The 24074-nt window shown below is 46.1% G+C and overlaps 1 protein-coding gene across 3 annotated transcripts in view; it reads left to right on the forward strand.

Annotated features, from left to right (window-relative positions):
* PHYKPL (5-phosphohydroxy-L-lysine phospho-lyase) overlaps positions 1–24074 on the forward strand; it is a 37683-nt gene that overhangs the window by 1222 nt on the left and 12387 nt on the right. Inside the window, exons 2-8 of one of the 3 annotated variants that reach the window (XM_057307098.1) lie at positions 684–720; positions 966–1125; positions 4158–4232; positions 4807–4894; positions 4972–5088; positions 6567–6649; positions 6910–7135. In XM_057307098.1, the coding sequence (XP_057163081.1) occupies positions 684–720; positions 966–1125; positions 4158–4232; positions 4807–4894; positions 4972–5088; positions 6567–6649; positions 6910–7135 (786 nt within the window). The remainder of the gene's footprint in view (positions 1–683; positions 721–965; positions 1126–4157; positions 4233–4806; positions 4895–4971; positions 5089–6566; positions 6650–6909; positions 7136–24074) is intronic. The other 2 variants (XM_026507755.4, XM_044387326.3) reach the window with 2 other exon arrangements.

Below are 24074 nucleotides of genomic sequence, written 5' to 3' on the forward strand. Positions count from 1 at the left end.
AGAAAGGTGTGGAGAGCTTGGGTTGAGCTGAGCAGAGGAGCCCAGTCTTTCTGGTGTAGCCACTCTTGAGTTGCCAAGTGGTAGCTGTGCTGAGGCAGACAGAAGTCCAGTCCCCCTTGGGACTGATGGTGAACTCAGTGTCAGTCAGCCTGGCCATGACCAGCCACACAGCAGGGCCCTGGCCAGGTGCTGGGGTCATGGCAGGGCTTCAGCCCCAGGGACTTTCTCAGGTGCTAAGGAAACTGAGGTAGGAATTCAGTTACCCAGGTGGGGCCGCCAGAGCTGGTGGAACGAAAGGGAGTCTGTGACCCACCAGGCACATTAGTGGTAAATGGGATAGAGATTAAAAGCGGGGGGCTCTGGTCCAGACTATCTGGGTTCATATCCCTGCCCTCCATTTACTTTATGATCTTGGACAAGCTACTTAGTTCTCAGTGCCTCAGTTTGCTGATCTGCAAAATAGACATGATGATACTAGCTATTCATCTCAAGGTGTTTTGGAGAAATAAGTGAGTTAATTCAGATAATTTGCTTTGAGTGTGCCTGGCACGTTGCGAGCTCTCAACACATGTTCACCGTTATAATCCGGGCTGTTGGCAATCAGCATTACCTCCAGCCCCCACTGACTAGTTGAAGTCAAGCCTGCCGACCGACACTCCCCACATCCTGTCTTTGTCGAACAGGCCTCCAGAAGCTTCCCTAAAGACAAGGATTTTCTAGGTAGGGTTTCTGCCAGCATTCTTTTTCTTCTGCCAGAATCTCAGGGACTTCTTTCCAGGTCTCCCTTTCCAGAACCGGCATCTCTGTCCCCCCCACACACACCGCATCTTGAGACTCCCCTCTTTCCTCTCCACCTCTCCCGCACAACTGCTCTCCTCCGGCTGGGTTTATGGCTTGGGGCTGGGGGAGGCCCAGTGGGACCGGCTGAGCAGAGCCGCTGTGTGACGGAGGTGGCTCTCTCCCAGTTGGACACTGCCACCCTCTCGTGGTCCAGGCAGCACACGGACAGAACCAGGTGCTCAACACCAACAGCCGGTACCTGCACGACAACATCGTGGATTACGCGCAGAGGCTGTCAGAGACCCTCCCACAGAAGCTCTGTGTGTTTTATTTCCTGAATTCTGGGTAAGTGGACTTCGGCCAGCCCCCCCCACCCCCACCCGGCGCCAGGCCAGAGGGTGAGACGGTGGAGACAGACAGAACTGCTCACGCAGGCGAAACCTTGTGTGGCGGACCCAGTGCGCGCTGGGGGAGAGGCAGCCTTGCCCCGGCTGACCCTGTAGACCTGGGCACTGGCTCTGTCGGATCCAGTTTTCTGGTCTCTTTGTAAGGCGTGCCATTTCCTCTATTCCATGATCGTCCTTGGGGCTTACCTAGGTTATACATTCCTTTATTTTTGCCTTATGAGTACACCGGCATAGCTGGGGGGCTACGGCCAACGTCCCTGCCCACAAGTCGCTCGTAAGGAACAGAAACGTCACAGAAATGCAGAATTCCTAAGGGGAGTTCATTGTCTGGAGGAGAAGTGAGAGGCCTGATGAGGCCAAGAAGCAATTGGGGGTGGGGGGCCGGGCCTGCTCGGAAAGGGTCAGGGAAGGCTACCCTGAAGGAGCGCTATGAGGCACAGAGCTGATGAGCAGGAAGGAAGCCGCCCACCCTGTTGGAAGTGTTCTTGTCAGGGTTCCTCAGCACAGGGAACAGCCTGTGCAAAGGCCCTGTGCACGCTTGAGGACCCGAAGGGAGAGGAGCAGGTAGGAGCAGACACATTCCAAGCGAGAAGTTTGTTTTTATCCTGAGCATTCAGGAAGCCATCTGAGGGTTTTAATTAGGCAAGTGATGTCATCGGGGCCGAGGAAGAGCGAGAATGGACACGGTTAGGCACCAGTTCAGCAGCCAGGTGACAGGTGATGGTAGCTCACACCCAGAGTGGCAGTGGGGACAGAAGTGGCAGACGATGACGTGTGCATAGAACCAGCCCAGCCTGCCTGGGAGAGAACACTCCCACAAACCCCGCATCGTGGCGTTTGGTTTATAGTAATGAGTATTCACATCATCCTTGTCACCTTCATGCACCAGTCCCCGGTCATTTCTAGGAAGTAGAATTTCCCGTCTTCGCTTTGCAGATGAGGAAACGGTAGTTCAGAGAAAGGATCCAGCTTGCCCGGGGTCATCCACGTGGGAGAAGGCAAAGCCGGAACCAGAGCCTCTCCGGGAAGAGCCAAGAGTCAGAGGGTCCAGGAGTCAGAGCTTCCTGGGCTGGGCAGTGGGGGCAGGGACGTTGGCTGGTTGACTCCACCACATTCAGGCTGGATTCCAGGAACTTCCACGTTGCCAAATCCAGCAGTCTCTTTGCTGTCCTTGTCTTACTCTGTCTCTCAGCGGCCGAGCCAGCGTTACCACTCTCTGGAAGTCCTCTCTGGTCTTGCTTCCAGGACACTTGGTGCACCGGGGTTTCTGCCAGCTTCTGGCCACGCCTCCGTCTCCTGTCTCCTCAGCCCACTGCTCCTCCTCACTTGCTCAGGGCCGGTCCGAGCAGCTGTCTCTCTGAGCCCTCTGCCTGCATGATCTCATCCGTTCCTATGGGCTTACATGCATCCACATGCTGGTGATTCCCAAATTTGTGTTTCAAGCCCAGATGCCTCCCATGTGTTCCAGCCTCAAGGTTCCAACCGCCCACTTGACTTCTGGACTGTCTCCGACTTGATGTGTCCGAAAGGAGTTGGTTGTCTTCTGCCAACACCTGGTGTGGGACCGTGGCACTGGCTCTCCCAGGCATTCCCAGGATGACCCCACCCCCCACTTCCATCCTCACCCTGTCTCTGCTCCAGGCACCCTCCTCCCAGGCCCCCAGCGTGTCCCCGTCGTCTGACGCCAGGTTGTCTTCTACCTCCGTCCATCTTTCTGCTCTCCATGATGTCCTAGCTCTCCTCCTTGTCCCCCACACAGCCAGAGGCTTCCTCCCCAGGTGGAAGCTAAATCATGTCCCTTCTCCGATTGAAACTCTCCAGGGGCGCCTAGCTGGCTCCGTCGGTGGAGCACATGACTCTTGATCTTGGGGTTGTGAGTTCAAGCCCCACGTCGGGTGTGGCGATGACTTTAAAAAATAAAATCTTAAAATAGAAACAAAACCCTCTTCATTAGTTTGGCACAGCACTGACAAGAAAATCCAGCACCTTCCAGGGCCCTGTGTGCAGGGCCCCTGAGTGTCTTCCCCCTTCCTCTCCCGTGCTGCACCCAGCCTCCCTTGTGCTGTCTCGGTTCCCTGAGCACACCTGAGCACTTTTTCTGCCCAGGGCCTTTGAGCGTATTGCTCACGCTGCCTAGAACCTTCCCCCTGGGGCCTCGGTTCAGGTGGTATCTCCTCACAGAGTTTTTCTCTGACCCCTGTATTAGGTTGGGCTGCTGTAACACAACACCACAGACTGGGAGACCTAAGTGACAGAAATGTATTTCCCCTACTCCTACTCTCCAGCATCCAACAAGAAGGGGTTAGCAGCTTTGGCTTCTTTGAGGCTATCTGCCTGGTTTGTGATTGGCCACCTTCCTGCTGTGTTTTCACTCAGTCTTCTGTGCCTGCACGCTACCTGTGTCTCTGTGTGTCCACAGTTCCTCCCCTTAGGAGGACACGAGTCAGACTGGCTTAGGGCCCAGGGTCCGCTCTGCCGACCTCTTTTGAGTTGAATCACCTCTTTGAAAGCCCTATCTCTAAATACAGTCATGTTCTTAGGTGCTAGGGATTAGGGCTTCAACATAGGAATTTGGGGGGACACCATTCAGCCCATCATACCCCTTTATCTACAGGAAGGCCCTGTGTGGTTCTCTTCGAGACACTTACCAAAATGATCATCCTTTCCTTTTTTGTTTTTGTTTTGTTTTGACTTGGCTTGGCTTTCATGACGCGTACTAGAATGTAAGTTCCAGAAGGGCCAGGACCGTTTGACATGCTTCTTGCCCCCGCCCAGCTTGTAGCACATAGAAGGCATTCGATAAAATTTTCATTGAATGAATGAATTCGAATGACTCACAAATGGCGTTCTGAGAATCTTCTTGCTGCTGGAAGGGATCCTCGTTCCCTCCGGGTTTCTCTGTGGGAAGCAGGTATCTGGGAGGAAAGCCCCGGACAGCTGTGTGAGCAGTGCCCTCCTTTTCTGTCATAGGTCAGAAGCCAATGACCTGGCCCTGAGGCTGGCCCGCCAGTACACGGGACACTGGGACGTGGTGGTATTAGACCAGTAAGTGCCCTTTCCAGAAGCCTGGGCCCACCACTTACTGGGGCTCAGTGAGGCTCTAGTTTTGAGTGCCTTGGGCAGGAGGATGAGGGGCCTGGGCTCCTGGAGGGAAGCATGAAGACCTGGCCATAGAGACACCCCCCACGTACAGAGGCTCTTCCCCCTGGGGCCTCTCTTCTGGGAGCAGAGGATGCTTTGTAAGGTGGTGAGACTTCGCTCCACGTTTTAGGTATTAAAATTGTCCTCACAGTATTGAGTATCTGCTGTGCACGAGGCCCGGGCTAGAGCATTATCCCATTGGGGATTCCTTACAGTTCTGTAGGAGGAAACCACTCCCCCTACCACCACAGAGGAGAGCACTGAACCCCGAGAGATCAAATGATTAGTCACCGTTACCTAGCTAGTAAGCAATCTTGCTCCCAGGCTCCCAGGCCTGCGTTGGTTCCCAGCCCTAGGACTCAGGGGCTATGTCCGGTTGGTCTGCCCTGTGGCTCCCGAGGTGGGGAGACAGTTGTCAGGGCCAGGGCACAGAGTACGTGCCACCCGGGCCTGAGCCCCCCTTCTTTCTCCTCCTCAGTGCTTATCACGGTCACCTGAGCTCCCTGATCGACATCAGTCCCTACAAGTTCCGAGACCTTGATGGCCAGAAGGAGTGGGTCCATGTGGTATGCACTGCCCAAGCGGGCAACAGGTCGGTGCGCACACCCCGGCCCGGATGACACGGAGCTGTCACTCCCCACAGGCACCTCTCCCAGACACCTACCGGGGTCTTTACCGGGAGGACCACCCCAATCCAGCTGGGGCCTATGCCGGCGAGGTGAAGCGCGTGGTGAACAGCGTGCAGGAGAAGGGCAGGAAGGTAACCGCGTCCGCACAGGCCTCGTGAACAGAAGACAAATGTCATTTCCTCTGTTGTTAGCGCAGTGCTGGATAGCGGGGACCCTGGCGACACTGGAACCAGGCCCCACCCTTTAGGAATCTCAGAGGAGGTGTACGTGCTCAGCAGAGAGTTTAGCTAAAGACCTGTCCTGGGTGTTACAGGAGTCCAGGGGCCCGGGCTGGACGGGTGTGGGCGCGAAGGAGGGTCCTTGGAGGAGATGCTGCAGGATTGCAGTGGTGGGGTTAGCACTCAAGGTACGGGCTGGGGGAGGAGAGGAAAGGCATCCTAAGCAGAGGGGTGGCCTGCAGGGGTGGAACCCCATCAGTGTGGGGCCTGGCTGAGCTGGCAGGAAAGGAGCTGAGAAAGGCAGGCAGGACCCCCGTGGCACAGGACCACAAGGGCTGTGCCGAGGGGCTGGAGGGTCAGAGGGAGAGTGACGAGACGGGGGGATGCACGTGAATGGGGCCGGCCTGCTACCATAGGAGCCCCCCCTCCCCACGGTGTTGGGGCGGAGACAGAGCACAGGGGCAGAGACAGGAGAGGCTGTGTGGGTCTGGGGGAGCAACGGCTGTGAGAACAGCAGTGGGAGGGAGTTAGCTATTGGCGTGACAGCTTTCTGGAAGGCCTCACTGATGAGTGACAGCTGAACACAGGATGTACGGCCGAGACAAGCAGGCGAAAAAGCCAGAAAGATTGGCAGAGCCAGATCAGGGGAGCCTGGCGTGTGCATTTCAGATGTTTTGCCTCCGCTTACAGAAAACCAGGAAAGAGATGGCTCCGGGGGCAGTAGGGGTGGCCGGTTCCTGCCCCATCAGCCTTCCGTCTGGGCCGTGGTTTCTTACACAGTTCTGAGACCCGACATAGCTTGGAGGTCATGGCTGTGAGAAATGGGGTCACTGAAGGGGTTTAAACAGGACAGTGATGAGTTCAGTGACTGGACCGAGGATCACCCTGGTGGCTGGTGGAGGACAGACTGACTGGAGGAGGCATCCCATTAGGTGACATCTGCGGGAGGCCGAGGCAGGAAGCGGCCCCTGTGCCAGGAGGCAGGTGTGTCCGGGTGGAGGGGAGGCGTGGGGGCACAGACGGTGGAGAGGCAGAGGCCGTGCTGACCAATGGATCACGGACAGGGGCCACGTCTGTCTCGGTGGGGGTGATGGGAGTCACCAGTCGGGGCAGGGAGGGAATAGGCTGATGAGGGAGAAATCAATGGCTTTCATCTGGGACGTCCTAAGTACAAGGAGTCTGGAGAATTCCACGTGCTAAGAGTTGGTTTGCGGCCCAAAAGAAAACCCAGTCACAGACCAGATGTGACCTGGAGGCCGAAGTGGCCACACAAGCAGCTCTGGTGACCCGTCCCACCAGGAGCCAGCCCTGAGCCAGCACTGGCAGGATGCGCCCAGCACACCACCCAGTGCCTCCCCTATGGTGTCCCCAGCGTTCTCTCTCCTCCGCAGATCGCAGCCTTCTTTGTGGAGTCTCTGCCCAGCGTCGCGGGGCAGATCATCCCCCCAGCCGGCTACTTCCCGGAAGTAGCAGAGTGAGTAGCTGGGAGGGGGGCCTCGGGGAGGGGAGGGCTGTAATGGGGCTTCCCGACCTTTGTTCCCAACTCCAGCCTCAGCTTGGCCTGTTGGCCCGAATTTTGAGAAATCGTGGTGGCCCCGAGAAAGCCAGCCCCCTGCTTCATGCCCCAACCTTACGGCTGGCAGAGCCAGGGTTGGGAGTCCAAGACCCCCTGGCTCCTGGTCCGATCCCTCTTACCACAGACCCCACGCGTCAGCCGTCTATCCTCTGTCACAGGCACATCCACAGGGCCGGAGGGCTCTTTGTCGCAGACGAGATTCAGGTGGGCTTTGGCCGAGTAGGCAAGCACTTCTGGGCCTTCCAGCTGCAGGGAGAAGACTTTGTCCCCGACATTGTCACCATGGGCAAGTCCATTGGCAACGGCCACCCCGTCGCGTGCGTGGCCACAACCCAAGCTGTGGCCAGGGCCTTCGAAGCCACCGGCGTCGAGTATTTCAACACGGTGAGTGACGGCTCCGGGGCACAGCAGCACGGCGGGTTCTGCTCGGCCTCACCTGCTTGTCCTTAGTGAGCACAGGCCCCAGGCTTAGCACAGTGCCCAGTGCAGAGACTCCTCATGCTGTTCTCGGGGGTTACCGCCGGTTAGAGGAGAAAACACACCACCTTATAAAACCGGCATCGATCCAAAGACTGTCACAAGACATCATGCCTTGTAAAGTACACAGAAAGAATACAAGAGACCCGCTCTCCCTTCCAGCAGGCACGACCTGCTCTGTGCCAGGCCCTGTGCCTGAGCCGATGCAGATGTGTGAGGAGCTCCGTCTGTTTGGGGGACGAATGGTCTGGGGACAGAGTTGACATTCCAGTAGGAGCTTCTAGGGGGACATGGCTCCCCATCCTTGGGGCACAGGCCGGAGAGCTTTCCCTAAGTGAAGTGGGTCCTTGTGTCGCAGGAGAAGCCACAGCGTGTTCGCTGGCTGAGAGAACACGCCGTGGGTGAGGGGAGCGTGGTGGTCACCAGGGGCTTCCTCAGAGCTGAGGAGTCGGGACCGGTCGGGAGGGCCGTGACGAGCCATGGAAGGGTTTCCACTGGGGAGAGAGGACATGTGAAATACACTTTAGAGAGATCTCTGGTGAGCAGTGTGGAGAAAGAACCAGAAGGTGGGGAGACTGATGCAGGCAAGGGAAGAGGAGGCCCAAATCTGGGCACAGGCCACAGGGAAGAAACAGGAAGGACAGCATCGCGGGAAGGAACTCACTGTGACTTCCCAAAGAAGAGCCAGTTTGAACTGGAGACGGAAATATGTCGGGATTGGGCAAGATGGTCGAGAGCTGGCAGAGAAGGTCATGAAGGGTGAGGGTTGACGATTCAGCAAATCGTCACTCGACGCCCAGGGGACATGCAGACAGAGCCTCTACCCTTGGACAAGCTCCCCGTTGGGGGAAGACAGACCCACAAACAGACCCCTTGATGGAAGGGGTGGGATGTCAGCGATCAGCACAAGGGACATGGGTGGGGGGACGCCCCCCCAGAAGAGGTGTGGGAGGAGTAGCCCCGGGGCAGGAAGGAGTGTGCGGTGTGGGGTGAAAGACAGACCGTGCAGTAGAGCGCGATCTGGCATTTTGTTTCTTTGTTTTAACCTGCGGTTCACATAGTTAGATTATATAAACCTCTGTCCCCGCACGGTCCTCTCTTCGTTAACCAGTTAACGGGTTACTTTTATTAATGTCGTAAGCATCCAAGAAGCCATCATTCCAAGTAAAAGTTGGGCCTTGGACGGTAACCTGCGTCTACCCATACGGCCACCGCGGTCCCGTCTCATTGCGCCCTGTCCCCCCAGCCCGGCTACCACCTCCGGCTTCATTGTTCATTCTAGTTGTTTTTTACCCTTATAAAAAGTGTATCGTGCTGGGGTTCTCTTAGGAGGTTGGTTTTTCCACCTAAACATGATCTTACTCCGAGTCGTCCTCCTCGCTGGTCACCGAGGTCGGACTGCTTCGTGCTATCCCACCGCGTGACCGTGCCGTGGTTATTTGTCCCCTCCTGGCGAGGAGCTCCGGGGTTGTTCCCATGGCTTGTGCTGCTGTAAACAATGTTTTTATAAGTTTGTATTGTGCACGTGCAAGAGTTTTTCTTAGGACCTAAAAGTGGACTTGCTGGGTCATGGGGTCTGTGTTCTCTCTCCATTTTTAAGACATGATGACTTCTGTTTTCCAGAGTGGTTCACAAGCTAACTACCAGTGGTGGATAAGAGATTCTGTGGGTCTCCTTCCTCTCAAACACCTTTTAATGTTTGCCAGGCCAGTGGGGTGTAAAATGGTATCCCCTCAACTTGGGGAATGGTCTTGACAGGCCATTCCCTGGTTTCAAATTATGTGAAACATCTCTATGGGTTTTTTTTTCTTATTTTAATTTAATTCCAGTTAACATACAGTGTAATATTTTTTTTAAGATTTTTTATTTATTTATGTGACAGGCAGCCAGTGAGAGAGGGAACACAAGCAGGGGGAGTGGGAGAGGAAGAAGCAGGCTTCCAGCCTAGGAGCCTGATGTGGGGCTCGATCCCAGAACACCGGGTTCACACCGTGAGCCGAAGGCAGACGCTTAACGACTGCGCTACCCAGGCGCCCCCATACAGTGTAATATTAATTTCAAATGTACAATACAGTGATTCAGCACTTCATACCTCACCCCGTGCTCGTCACAGCAAGTGCATGCCTCAGTCCCCTTCACCTATTTCAGCCACTCCCCACCCCCTCCCCTCCGATAACCATCAGTTTGTGCTGTATAGTTAAGTCTGTTTCTTGGCTTGTCTCTCTCTCTCTTATTTTTTCCCTTTGCTCTTCTGTTTTGTTTCTTAAATTCCACATGAGTGAAATCATATGGTATTTGTCTTTCTCTGACTGACTTGTTTCGCTTAGCATAATACTGTCTAGTTCCATCCATGTCGTTGCCAATGGCAAGATTGTGTTCTTTTTTATGGCTGAATAATATTCCATCGCATATAGATACCACTTCTTCTTTATGCATTCATCAGTCAGTGGACACGGGCTGCTTCCCTATCTTAGCTATTATACATAATCCTGCTATAAACATAGGGGTGCATGTATCTCTTTGAATTAGGGTTCTTGTAGTCTTTGGGTAACCACCCCATAGTGCAATGGCTGGGTCATCATGTAGCTCTATCTTTAACTTTTTGAGGAAGCTGCGTACTGTTTTCCAGAGTGGCCACACCAGTTTGCCTTCCCACCAGCAGTGCCTGAGGGTTCCTCTTTCTCCAATCCTCACCAATACCTGTTTCTTGTGTTGATGTTAGCCATTCTGACAGGGGTGAGGTGGTCGCTCCTGTAGTTTTGATTTGCCCTTCCCTGATGGTAAGTGACGTTGAGCGTCTGTTCACGTGTCTGTTGGCCACCTGGGTGTCTTCTCTAGAGAAATGGCTTCTGCCCATCTTTAAGTTGGATCATTTGTCTTTGGGGTGCTGAGTTTTATAAGTTCTATATGTACTTTAGATGCCTTCATATGTTTATTGGCCATGTGTTTCCTCTTCTGTGAAATGCCTGTTTTTTCTTTTGCCCGTTTTTTGATTGAGGTATTAGAGGTTTTCCTATTTATTTGCGGGAGTTTTGTGTGTCTCTATATATGCATTTGTGTGTGTGTATATATACATAGGCACACACATATATATTCTTTTTTTATTTTTTAAAGATTTTATTTATTTATTCAACAGAGATAGAGACAGCCAGCGAGAGAGGGAACACAAGCAGGGGGAGTGGGAGAGGAAGAAGCAGGCTCCTAGTGGAGGAGCCTGATGTGGGGCTCGATCCCATAACGCCGGGATCACGCCCTGAGCCGAAGGCAGACGCTCAACCGCTGTGCCACCCAGGTGCCCCACATATATATATATTCTTGATATTAGTCCTTTGTCGATTGTGTAGGTCGGGTCCCTCAATAATTTTCAGGGGATTCTAAGTTCAAAACTGTGAGGACCGGGGCACCTGGGTGGCTCAGTCGGTTAAGCATCTGACTCTTGATCTCAGCTCAGGTCTTGATCTCAGGGTCATGGGTTCAAGGCCCTCACTGGGCTCCATGCTGGGAATGGAGCCTACTTAAAAAAAAAAAAAAAAGTGTAAGGGCCACTGCATTATTCAGTTCTAGGTTTTCCAGATCTTTTTATTATTAACTTCTGACTAATGACACTGAGATCAAAGGTCATGTCTCTAAGGTGTGTTGAGGTGGTTTATTACTTGATTATTCTGCATGTTCTCTAGAAAAATGTATGTTCCCTAAATACGGAACTCTGTAAATGTCTCTTAGGTCACACTTATTAATTGTGTTGTTTGAATCTTCTGTAGTATTGCTGGATATTTTTTCTACATAACCTATTACTTACTGAGGGCTGTGTGTAGAGATCTCACAATGATGAAAACTGAACTATTTTTCCTTGTAATACTGTCCACTCTTTGCTTTATTTCATATATATTTTAAACATATACATATTTTTTATTTCTATATGATCATTGGGAATTGAATCTTTTTTTTCTTAAGATTTTATTTTCGAGTCATCTCTACACTCAGTGTGGGGCTCACACTCACTACCCTGAGATCAAGCCGGGCGCCCCAGGAATTGAATCTTTTTTATTTTTTATTTTTTTTAGATTTTATTTATTTATTTGAGAAAGAGACAACATGAGCAGAGGGAGAAAAAGAGGGACAAGCAGACTCCCCGCTAAGCAGGGAGCCCAATGCGGGGGCTCGATCCTGGGACCCTGGACTCGTGACACTTAACCAACTGAGCCACCCAGGAGCCCCTTGAATCTTTTTTAAAATTTGAGGTATAGGGGCGCCTGGGTGGCACAGCGGTTAAGCGTCTGCCTTCGGCTCAGGGCGTGATCCCAGCGTTCTGGGATCGAGCCCCACATCAGGCTCCTCCATTATGAGCCTGCTTCTTCCTCTCCCACTCCCCCTGCTTGTGTTCCCTCTCTCGCTGGCTATCTCTATCTCTGTCAAATAAATAAATAAAATCTTTAAAAAAAAATTTGAGGTATAACTGACATATTACTTTCAGGTGTTCAACATCATGATTCGATAGTTGTCTCAAAATGATCACCAGAGTAACTCTGGTTAGCATCCATCACCGCACGTAGTTACAGACTTTTTTTCTTGCAATGAGAACTTCTAAGGTCTACTCTCTTAGCAACTTTCAAAAATACAGTAGAGTATTATTAACTCTAGTCACCGTTCTGCACATTATACCCCAGAACTTATTTATTGTAACTGGAAGTTTGTACCTTTTGACCAACTTCACTCATTTCGCCCATCCCCCCCACCCCCACCTGTGGCAACTACCAGTATGTTCTCTGCATCTAAGAGTTCCATCTCGGGTTCGTTTTTTTGCTTTTTTTTTTTTTTAAGATGTTATTTATTTCTTTGAGAGAGAGGACGAAAGAGAGCACAAGTGGGGCAGGGGAGCAGCACGGGGAGGGAGAGGGAGAAGCGGGCTCCCCCCTGAGCAGGGAGCCTAAGGCGGAGTTCAATCCCAGGACCCTGGGACCGTGACCTGAGCCAAAGGCAGACACTTAACCGACTGAGCCGCCCAGGCGCCCCTGTTTTTTGCTTTTTGTTTTGATCCCACAAATAAGTGAGATACAGTATTTGTCTTTCTCTATTAGACTTATTTCACTTAGCATAATGTCCTCAAGGTACAGGGCATGCTGTCGCAAATGGCAAGATTTCCTTCTTTTTTATGGTGGGATAATAATCCATTGTGTATATATACTGCATTTTCTGTATCCATTCAACCGTGTGTGGACGCTTAGGTGGCTTCTGTGTCTTGGCCACCGAAAACAGTGCTGCTGGGGCACTGGGGTGGCTCAGTTGGTGAAGCGTCTGCCTTTGGCTCAAGCCAAGCCAGGATTCCAGGATCCTGGGATCAAGTCCCATGCCAGGCTCCCTGCTCAGTGGAGAGCCTGCTTCTCCCTCTCCCTCTGCTGCTCCTCGTGCTTGTTCTCTCTCTGTCAAATAAATAAATAAAATACTTTAAAAAAAGAAAAAAGAAAAAGAAAATAGTGCTGCAATAGACATGGGGGTGCAGATATCTCTTCAAGATTTCCTTCCGATAAATACCCAGAAGTAGAATTCCTGGATTATATGGTGATTCTATTTTAAATTTTTCGAGGCCCCTCCATACTGTTTTCCATGGTGGCTACCCCAGTTAACATTCCCACTAACAGTATACGAGGGTTCCCTTTTCTCCACCTCCTGACCAACCCTTGCTGTTTCTTGTCTTTTTGACAATAGCCATCCTCACAGGTTGTGAGGTGATATCTCATTGTGGTTTTGATGATTGATGTTGGGCACCTTTTCGCGTACCTGTTGGCCATCCGTGTGTCTTTCCTGGAAAATGTCTATTCAGATATTCTGCCCATTTTAATCGTATTCTTTATTTTTTGGCCATTGAATGGTATGAATTCTTCATATATTTTAGATATTCGCTCCTTATGAAACAAACGATTTGCAGATATTATCTCCCATTTGGTCAACTGCCTTTTCATTTTGTAGATGATTTCCTCTGCTGTGCAGAAGCTTTTTAGTTTGATGTAGTCCTACTTGTTTATTTCTGCTTTCATTGCCTTTGCTTTTGATGTTAAATCCAAAAAATTGCCAAGAATGATGTCAAGGAGCTTACCACGTATGTTTTCTCCCAAGAGTTTTATGGTTTCAGGTCTTATATTCAAATCTTTAATCCATTTTGAGTTAATTTTTATGTATGGTGTAAAATAGTAGTCCAGTTTTCCAGAAATTGAATCTATCATAAGGAATAATTTTTTCCTAATAATGATTTTGGCTCTTAAATTGTATTTTATCTGATGTTATAGAGCTTCCGCAGCTCTCAGTTAGCTTTAGGTATGTTTAACAAGCATATATCTAGAATTTGGGTTTTTTTCCAGAACTGTTAATATTTGACTTTAAAGTGATCACTTTAGATCACATTTAGACAGTCTAAATTTAATGTAACTTTTGATATATTTGCGCCTCTTGATAACATCTTCATTTATAATTTCAGTTTATCATACTTTTCTGTCTCTTTTAATCCTTCCTGTTTTCTTTTACTATCTGTATTAAAACTTTTTCATCCCAGGTTCCTGGGAGGCTCAGTCAGTTAAGTGTCTGCCTTCAGCTTGGGTCATGGCCCCAGGGTCCTGGGATCGAGCCCCACATCAGGCTTCCTGCTTAGTGGAGTCTGCTTCTCCCTCTCCCTCTCCCCCTGCTTGTGTTCTCTCTCTTTCTGTCAAATGAATAAATAAATAAAATCTACCAAAAAAAAAAAAAAGTATTTCATCCCAAATTATTTTCAGTGCAAGCCTTTACATTGCAAACCTTCTGAAATCTTATGTGCCTAGGAATATTTTTATCAGACCCTCATATTTAAATATTTTAGCTAAACATAAAAATCTAGGTCCTATTTTCCTCCAACACGTTAAAAGTATATTCCATTGTCACCCTGCATGTAGTATTGACGTAGAAAAAGCTGGAATCATCCATTCTTTTTCAGTTGAAATATAATTACATACCCATAATATTCACTCTTTTAAATACAAATTTGGGGCGCCTGGGTGGCTCAGTGGGTTAAGCGTCTGCCTTAGGCTCAGGTCATGATCCCGGGGTCCTGGGATTGAGTCCCTCATCAGGCTCCCTGCTCAGTGGAGAGCCTGCTTCTCCCTCTGCCCCTCCGCCAACTTGTGGACTCTCTCTCTCTCTCTCTCATAAATAAATAAATACCTTAGAAATAAATGAATGAATAAATAAATAAATACAAATTCAGGGGCACCTGGCTGGTTCAGTTGGAAGAGAGTGCGACTCTTAATCTCAGGGTCGTGTGTTCGAGCCTCATGTTGTGTCTAGAGATTACTTCCACACAAAAATAAACTTTAAATACAAATTCATTGGGTTCAAAATCAAGTACAAATCAGTGGTTTTTAGTATACTCACCAAGTTGTGCAACCACCATTACTGTCTTAATTCTGGAACATTTTCATCACCCAAAATGCAGCCCCATACCCATTAGCAGTCCCTCCCCCATTGCGTTCTCTCTATAAGTCCTGGCAGTCACTAACCTTTCTGTCTTGATGAATATGCCTATTCTTGAAATTTCATATAAATAGAATCACAAAAACACATGACCTTCTGTGTCTGACTGTGTCACGTAGCATAATACTTTCAAGGTTCATCCATATTCTAGCATGAATCAGTACTTCATTCTTTTGTAGGGAGGAATAATAATCCCAATTGTATAAGTAGGCCACATTTCACTTATCCCTTCTTCACTTAATGAACATTTGGGTCATTTCCCCTTCTTGGCTATTATGAATAATGCTGTGATGAACAGTTGCGTACATGTGTTTGTTTGGACGTATATTTTCAGTTCTACTGAGTATGTACCTGTGAGTGGAATTGCTGGATCTTATGGCAACCCTAGGTTTAACTTTTTGAGGAATGACAGACTTTTGTCAAATAGCTGTACCATTTTACACGCCCACCAACAATGTCCGAGGGTTCCAATTCCTCTATCCTCTCCAGCATTGATAATTTTCCATCTTTTATTATAGCCATCCCAGTGAGCACGGAAATAGTATTTCATCGTGATTTGCATTTCCCTCGTGGCTAGTGATGTCGAGCCTCTTTTTATGTGGTTATTGACCATTCACATATATTCTTTGCAAAATGTCTACTCATGTCCTTTGACCATTTTTAAAGTGGGTTACTTGTCTCTTTTTGCAGAGTTGTAAGAATTCTTTATCAGGTACTAATCCTTATCAGATAGATAATTTGGAAATATCTTCTCCCCTTTCTGAGTTGTTTTTCACTTTCTTCGTAGTCTCCTCTGGAACACAAAGGTTTTTAATCTTGCTGGAGTTCAGTTTATTTTTTCTTTGCTTGCTAGTGCTTTGGAGTCATATCTAACAAACCACTGCCTGATCCAAGGTCATGAAGATTTATACCTTTGCTTTCTTCTAAGGATTTTATAATTTTAGCTCTTAAACTTAGGTCTTGACCTAATATTTTGCGTAGGGGATGAGGCGGGGGTAACTTGACTCACTTGCATGTGGCTATCCAGTTGTCCCAACACCATTTGCTGAAAAGACTATTTTTATCCCATTGAATGGTTTGGCAACCTTGTCAAAGTTGACCAGCAACAAAAGCTAAAATAAGCAAACTGGATTACATCAAATTAAAAAGCTTTTGTACAGAGAAGGAACCTATCAACAAAACAAAAAGGCAACGTACTGAATGGGAGAAGATATTTGCAAATAAGACATCCAGTAAGGGGTTAATATCCAAAATATGTAAAGAACTTACACAACTTAAAAAAAAAAAATACACAGTTGAGGGGCGCCTGGGTGGCACAGCGGTTAAGCATCTGCCTTTGGCTCAGGGCGTGATCCCGGCGTTATGGGATCGAGCCCCACATCAGGCTCCTCCGCTATGAGCCTGCTTCTTCCTCTCCCGCTCCCCCTGCTGTGTTCCCTCTCTCGCTGGCTGTCTCTCTGTCAAATAAATAAATAAAATCTTTAAAAAAAGAAAGAAGGAAGGAAGGAAGGAAAGAAAGAGAGAGAGAGAGAAAGGAAAGAAAGAAAAAGAAAGAAAGAAAGAAAGAAAGAAAGAAAGAAAGAAAGAAAGAAAGAGAAAAGAAAAAAAGAAAGAAAGAAAGAAAGAAAGAAAGAAAGAAAGAAAGAAAGAAAGAAAGAAAGAAAAGAAAGAAAAATGGACAGATGGACAGAAGACTTGACTAGACATTTTTTCCAAAGAAGACAGATGGTCCACACACACATGAAAAAATACTGAACATCACTCATCATCAGGGAAATGCAGATCAAAACCACAATGAGATACGTCCTCACACCTGCCAGAATGGCTGTTATCAGAAAGACAAAAAATGACAGGTGTTGGCGAGGATGTGGAGGAAAGGGAACCCTCGTGCACTCCCTGCTTGGTGGCAATGTACATTGGTGCAGCCACTATGGAAAACCGTGCAGAGGTTCCTGGAAAAAAGATAAAATAGAACTACCCGATGACCCAGTAATTGCACTGCTGGCAATTTATCTGAAGAAAATTAAAACCAATCCGAAAAGACCTATGCACTGCTGTGTTCATTGCAGCCTTATTTACAAGAGCCACAATATGGAAGCAGCCCATCAGTTAATGAATGGACAAAGAAGAGGTGGCCTATATATTATATGTGGTATATATATTATATATACCATATATAGATGTGTATATATATTATATATATGTATTATATATTATATATATAATATTCCATATGTTGTTACAAATGGCAAAATTTCATTCCTTTTTTATGGCTGGATAATATTCCATTAGCTGGATAATATTCCATAGTGGAATATTATTTAGCCATAAAAAAGGAATGAAATCTTGTCGTTTTTAACAACATAGATGGAAATGGAGGGCACAGTGCTACGTGAAATAAGCCAGTCAGAGAAAGACAAATACCAGGGGAGCCTGGGTGGCTCAGTCAAAATGTCTGCCTTCAGTTCAGGTCATGGTCCCAGGGTCCTGGGATTGAGCCCCATGCAGGGCTCCCTGCTCAGTGGGGAGTCTGTTTCTCCCTCTCCCTCTGCCTGCCGCTCTGCCTACTTGTGCTCTCTCTCTTTCTCTGTCAAATAAATAAATAAAAATCTTGAAAGAAAGAAAGAAAGAAAGAAAGAAAGAAAGAAAGAAAAGAAGAAAGAAAGAAAAATACCACGTGATTTCATACTTGTGTGGAATCTAAAAAATAATTGATAGAGTTTTCTGAGTTTTTATATATTTTGGATGTTAACTCCTTATGAGATATATTATTTGCATATATTCTCCCATTCGGTAAGTTGCCTTTTCATTTTGTTGATGATTTCCTTCACTGTGCAAAAGTTTTTCAATTTGATGTAGTCCCAGTTGTTTATTTTTGCTTTTGTTGTCCTTGTCTAGATCCTGAAAGGTATTGCTAAAACAAATGTCCAAGAGTTTACTGCCTATTTTCTTCTAGGAGTTTTATGGTTTTAGGTCTTATAATTAAGTCTAATCCATTTTGAGCTTAGTTTTATATATGATGTAAGAAAGTGGTCCAGCTTTCCTAACACCATTTATTGAAGTGATTGTCTTTTCCCCATTGTATATCCTTTGTTGCAGATTAATTGGCCATATAAGTGTGATTTTATTTCTGGCCTCTCTGTTCTGATCCATTCATCTCTGTGTTTGGTTTGTGTTTGGTTTTGTGCCAGTACCATACTGTTATGATTACTATAATTTGTAGTATAGTTTGAAATCTGGGAGCATGATATCTCCAGCTTTGTTCCTCTTTCTCTTTGTGGTTCCATACAAATTTTAGGATTATTTTTTCTAGTTCCGTGAAAAATGTCATTGGCTATTTTGATAAGGATTGCATTGAATCTGTAGATTGCTTTGGTAGTATGGAGATTTTAATAATAATAATTCTTCCAGTCTGTGAGTACAGTATATCGTACCATTTATTTGTGTCATCTTCAATTCCTTTCATCATAGTCTTAGAGTTTCCAGAGTACAAATGTTTCATCGCCTCAGTTAAATTTATTCCTAGTTATTTTATTCTTTTTGATGCAATTGTAAATGGGATAGTTCTCTTAATTTCTGCAATAGTTTGTTACTAGTAGATGAAAACACAACAGGGGCAGGGGACCTGGGTGGCTCAGTCAGTTAAGCATCTGCCTTCAGCTCAGGTCATAAACCCAGAGTCCTGGGATCGAGTCTCTCGGCAGGCTCCCTGCTCAGCGGGGAGCCTACTTCTTCCTCTCCCTCTGCCGTTCCCTCCGCTCGTACTCTCTCTCTCCCAAATACATAAATAAAATCTAAAAAAAAAAGAAAAAGATAAAAAAGAAAACTGCCTGGGTGGCACAGTTGGTTCAACACCCAATTCTTGGTTTCAGCTAGGGTCATGATCTCAAGGTCGTGGGATTGAGCCCCACATCAGGCTCTGGGCTCGGCGGGGAGTCTCCTTAAGATTCTCCCTGCCCTTCCCCCCTTTTCTCTCACTCTCTAAAATAAATAAATCTTTAAAAAAAGAAAAAAAAGAAACAACAGATTTCTGTACTTTTGTATCCTGCAACTTTACTGAATCCCTTTAAACTAATAGTTTTTGGGTGCAGGCTTTACAGTTTCCTATATTGTAGTAGCTCATCTGTGAGTGGTGACAGTTTTACTTCCTCCTTTCCAATTTGGATGCCTTTTATTTCCTTTTCCTGCCTGGTTGCTGTGGCTAGGACCTGCAGCGCCGTGTTCAATAAAAGTGGCAAGGGTGGACATCCTGTCTTGTTCCTGATCTTGAGACAAAGCTTTCAACGTTTCACTATTAAGTATGTTGTTAGCTGTGGGTTTGTCATATATGGCCTTTATTATGTTGAGGTATGTTCCATCTACATCCACCTTTTTTAGAGTTTTTATCATGAATGGATGTTGAATTTTGTCAAATGCTTTTTCATCCATTGAGCTGATTGGATAATTTTTATTCTTCGTCTTGTTAATGTGGTGTATCACATTGAATGATTTGCAGATATTGAACCATCCTTGCATACTGGGAATAAGTCCCATTTGATCATGGTGTATGATCCTTTTAAATGCATTTGCTGAATTTGCTTTACTAATATTTCACTGAGGACTTTTGCATCTATGTTCATCAAGGATATTGGCTTGTGATTTTCTTTTTTTTCTTTTCTTTTTCTTTTCTTTTTTTTTTTTACAAAGTCTTTGATTTGGGTATCACTGTAATGTTGGCCTCATAAAGAAGTTAGGAAGCATTCCTTCCCTTTCAGTTTTTTGGAATAAATTGAAATTTGGGGAAGGATAGGTATTAACTCTTTAAATATTTGGTGGAATTCACCTGTGAAACTGTCTGGTCCTAGACTTTTGGTTTTGGGGAGTTTTTGGATCACTGATTGAATTTCATTACTAATAATCATCTTTTTTTTTAAAGCTTTTATTTATTAATTTGACAGAGAGAGAGACAGCCAGTGAGAGAGCAAACACAAGCAGGGGGAGTGGGAGAGGAAGAAGCAGGCTCCCAGTGGAGGAGCCTGATGAGGGGCTCGATCTCAGAACGCCGGGATCACGACTGAGCCACCCAGGCGCCCCTACTAATAATAATCTGTGCAGGTTTTCTGCTTCTTCCTAACTTAGTCTTGGAAGATTGTGTGTTTCTAGGAATTTATCCATTTCTTCTAGGTTGTCCAATTTATTGGACATATAGTTTCTTCTAGGTTGTCTTGGAAGATTGTGTGTTTCTAGGAATTTATCCATTTCTTCTAGGTTGTCCAATTTATTGGACATATAGTTTCTTCTAGGTTGTCCAATTTATTGGACATATAGTTGTTCATAAAAATCTTTTATGATCCTTTGTATTTCTGTGCTATCGGTTGTAACTTCTCTTTCACTTCTAATTTTATTTGGTCCTCTCTCTTTTTTCTTGACAAGTCTGGCTGAAGACTTTTCCATTTTGTTTATTTTTTAAAGGACCAGCTCTTAATTTCATTGATCTTTTGTATTTTTTTTTCTTTTTGACCTCTCTTTTATTTACTTCCACTCTGATCTTTATTTTCTTCCTTCTACTAACTTTGGGCTTGCTTTGTTCTTTTTTTTCTCATTCCTTTAGGTATGAGGTTAGAGCGTTGATTTAAGATTTTTCCTCTTTCTTGATACGGGTCTGTGTCATTATATTCCCTCTTAGAACTGCTTTTGCTGTTTCTCATAGATTTTGGACCATTGTGTTTTCATTTTTGTCTCAAGGTATTTTTTATTTCCTCTTTGACACTCACTGACCCATTGGTTGTTTAACAGCGTCTTGTTTACCCTCCATGTGTTTGTGTTTCTTCCAGTTCTTTTATTGTAATTGATTTCTACTTTCATACTGTTGTGGTTGGAAAAGATACTCAGTGTGACCTCATTCATCTTAAATTTATTAGACTTATTTTATGGCCTTACTTATCTGTACTGGAGAATGTTCCATGTGCACTTAAGAAAAATGTGTGTTCTGCTGGTTTTTGATAGAATATTCTGAATGTTCTGTTAAGTCCATGTGGTCTAATGTGTCATTCAAGGCCAGCATTTCCTTATTTTTTGTCTGGATGGTCTATCCATTGATGTAAGTGGGGTGTTAAAGTCCCCCTGCTGTTACTGTATTACCATCATTTTCTCCCTTTGCATATGTTAATATTTGCTTTATGTATTTAGGTGCACCTGTGTTGGAAGCATAAGTATTTACTAGTGTTTTATCTGCCTTATTATATAATACCCTTCTTTCTCTCTCATTACAGTTTTTGTTTTAAAGTCTATTTTGTCTGGGGCGCCTGGGTGGCTCAGCCGGTTAAGCGTCTGCCTTTGGCTCAAGTCATGATCTCAGGGTCCTGGGATCAAGCTCCACGTCAGGCTTCTGCTCAGCGGGGAGTCTGCTTCTTCCTCTCCCTCTGCCCCTCCCCCTGCTCATGCTCACAGTCTCTCTCTCTCTCAAATAAATAAATAAAATCTTTTAAAAAATAAATAAAGTCTTATTTTGCCTATTGCTACCCCAGCTTTCTTTTCACTTCAGTTTGCATGGAATATCTTTTTTCATCTCTGTACTTTCAGTTTGTATATCTTTAATGCTGAAGTGAGTGTCTTGTAGGCAGCATATGGATGGGTCCTGTTTGTTTGTTTTTTTTAATCTATTCAGCTACCCTGTCTTTTGATTGGATCATTGAATCCATTTACATTTACAGGGATTATCGATAGGTATGTATTTACTGACATTTGCTGTGTTCTGGTTGTTTTTGCAGTTCTTCTCTATTCCTTTTTCTCTCTTCCCTTGTGATTTGATGACTTTCTTTAGTGTTATGTTTAGATTCCTTTCTGCTTATTTTTTGTGTATCTGTTACAGGTTTTCGGTTTGTGGTTACCATGAGGTTCATATATAACAACCTGTGTGTATCAGTCTATTTTCAGTTGGCGGTAAAGTTCAGACTCATTCTAAAAATACCACATTTTGGGGCACCTGGGTGGCTCAGTCTGTTAAGTGTCTACCTTCGGCTCAGGTCAGGATCTCCAGGTCCTGGGATCGAGTCCCACATCAGGCTCCCTGCTTAGCAGGGAGCCTGCTTCTCCCTCTCCCCCTCCCCCTGTTCCTGTGCTTGTGCTCTCTCTCTCTCTCCGCCCGCTTCCCCTTCCCTCTCTCCCTCTCCCTCCCTCTCAAATAAATAAAATCTTTAATAAATAAATAAACCACATTTTTACTCCCCTCACCCCACCCCCCCACACATACATGTTTTGTTGTCGTATTTTACATCTGTCTATTTTGTATATTAATTGTTGCAGATGTAGTTGATTTTAGTACTTTTGTCTTTAACCCTCTTCAGTTTTTTTTTTTTTAAAGATTTTATTTATTTATTTGACAGAGATAGAGACAGCCAGCGAGAGAGGGAACACAAGCAGGGGGAGTGGGAGAGGAAGAAGCAGGCTCATATCGGAGGAGCCTGATGTGGGGCTCGATCCCATAACGCCGGGATCACGCCCTGAGCCGAAGGCAGACGCTTAACCACTGTGCCACCCAGGCGCCCCAACCCTCTTCAGTTTTATACGTAGTTGATCCACTACCTTTTTTCTATATGTTTACCTTTACAAGTGAGATTTTTTCTTTCATATATTTCCTTATTTCTAGTTACTGTCTCTTCTTTTCTGCTTGAAGAAGTCCCTTTAATAATTTTTTGTGAAGCCAGTTGTGATGAACTTCTGACTTTTGCTGTCTGGGAAATTCTTTTCTCTCTGCTTACGTTCGGAATGATAACCTGCCAGGTGGAGTATTCTTGGTTATAAGAGTTTTTTACCCCCTTTCAGCACTTTGAATATATTGTGCCACTGCCTTCTAGCCTACAAAATTTCTGCTGAAAAATCAGCTAATGGTCTTATCAGACCTTATATATAACTAGTTGCTTTTCTCTTGCTGCTTTTATCTTTACCTTTAATTGTTGACATTTTAATGATAATGTGCCTTGGTGTAGGTCTCTTTGGGTTCATCTTGGACTTTCTGTGCTTTCTGGCCTCCTATGTCTGTTTCTTCTGCCAGGTTAGGGAAGTTTTCAGCCATTATCTCTTCAAATAAGTGTTCTGTCCCTTTACTCTCTCTTCTGGGACTGCAGTCAGTGAATGTTAGTACACTTGATGTTGTCCCAGAGGTCCCTTAAACTATCCTCCTTTTTAAATTCTTTTTTCCTTTTTACTGTCCTGATTGGATGATTTCCACTACCCTGTCTTCCAGAACACTGATCCATTCTTCTGTATCATCTAATCTGTTGTTTATTCCTTCTAGTGTGTATTTCATTTTTAGTATTGTATTCTTCAGCTCTGATTGGTATTTTTTAAATTTTTCTCTTTGTTGAAGTTCTCACCATGGTTATCCATTCTTCTCCTAAGTTTGGTAAGCCTCTTTATGACCATTACTTTGAACTCTATTGGGCGGATTAATAGATAAGCATCTCCATCTTATCTAATTCTTTTTCTGAGGTTTTGTCTTGTTCTTTCATTTGGAACATATTCCTCTGTCTCCTCATTTTGCTCAGTTCCCTGTGTTTGTATGTATTAGGTGGTTCAATTACAGCGCCCCATCTTGAAGGAGTGGCCTTATGTAGATGTCCTGTGGGGCCCAGAAGTGCAGTCCCTCCGGGCTGCCAGAGCCAGGTGCTCCTGGGGTGTCCCCTGTGTGGGCTGTGTGCACCCTTGTATTGTGGCAGGCCTGCAACTCCTGTGGGTGCACTGTTGGGTGGGTTGGTCCCCTGCCCGGCTGGTATTGCTGTGAGCATGCTGGTGGGAGGGGCTGTCATTCAGCTGTGAAGCCCAGCTGAGGTGCATGGTCGCATAGGGTCAGCAGTCTAGAGTGAGGATTCCAGAATGGTACCCACCATTGCCAGGATCAGCACAGCAGAAGAGGATAGGAAAAATGGATGCCACCACTGTCTCAGTCCTTGCAGAGTGGCCCAGCCTCCTCTTATGTCTCCAGCAGACCCTCCAGGATTAGTACGTGGGTCTCTGTCACCTGTGGTCCATATACCTTTCAATCTGGTGTTTTGCACTTGTTTCCGGGTCAAGTTGATCTATGTGTAAACTTTTTAAGAGTGACTTTTCATTTCCCTATAGTTCTAGAGTTTTCTGAGATGTACTCCCTGTTGGTTTTAAAAGCTAGGTGTTTTGGGGTCTTGCTCTTTTGTTCAGGATCTAAGGGTTGGAATGCCTGATGTGGAGCTCAAATCACTCACTCCTCAGGGAAAAGGTATGTGTCTTTAAGATCCCTCCTGACTGTGGAATGCTGCCTCTGGGGTATGGTTTTTTCCCTTAGTGAGAGTATATCCCTGTCTCTGCTGTCTGTCTCAGTGCTGTTCCTTCTTGC

Source organism: Ursus arctos, unplaced genomic scaffold (genome assembly GCF_023065955.2).
Source record: "Ursus arctos isolate Adak ecotype North America unplaced genomic scaffold, UrsArc2.0 scaffold_5, whole genome shotgun sequence".
NCBI lineage: Eukaryota > Metazoa > Chordata > Mammalia > Carnivora > Ursidae > Ursus > Ursus arctos.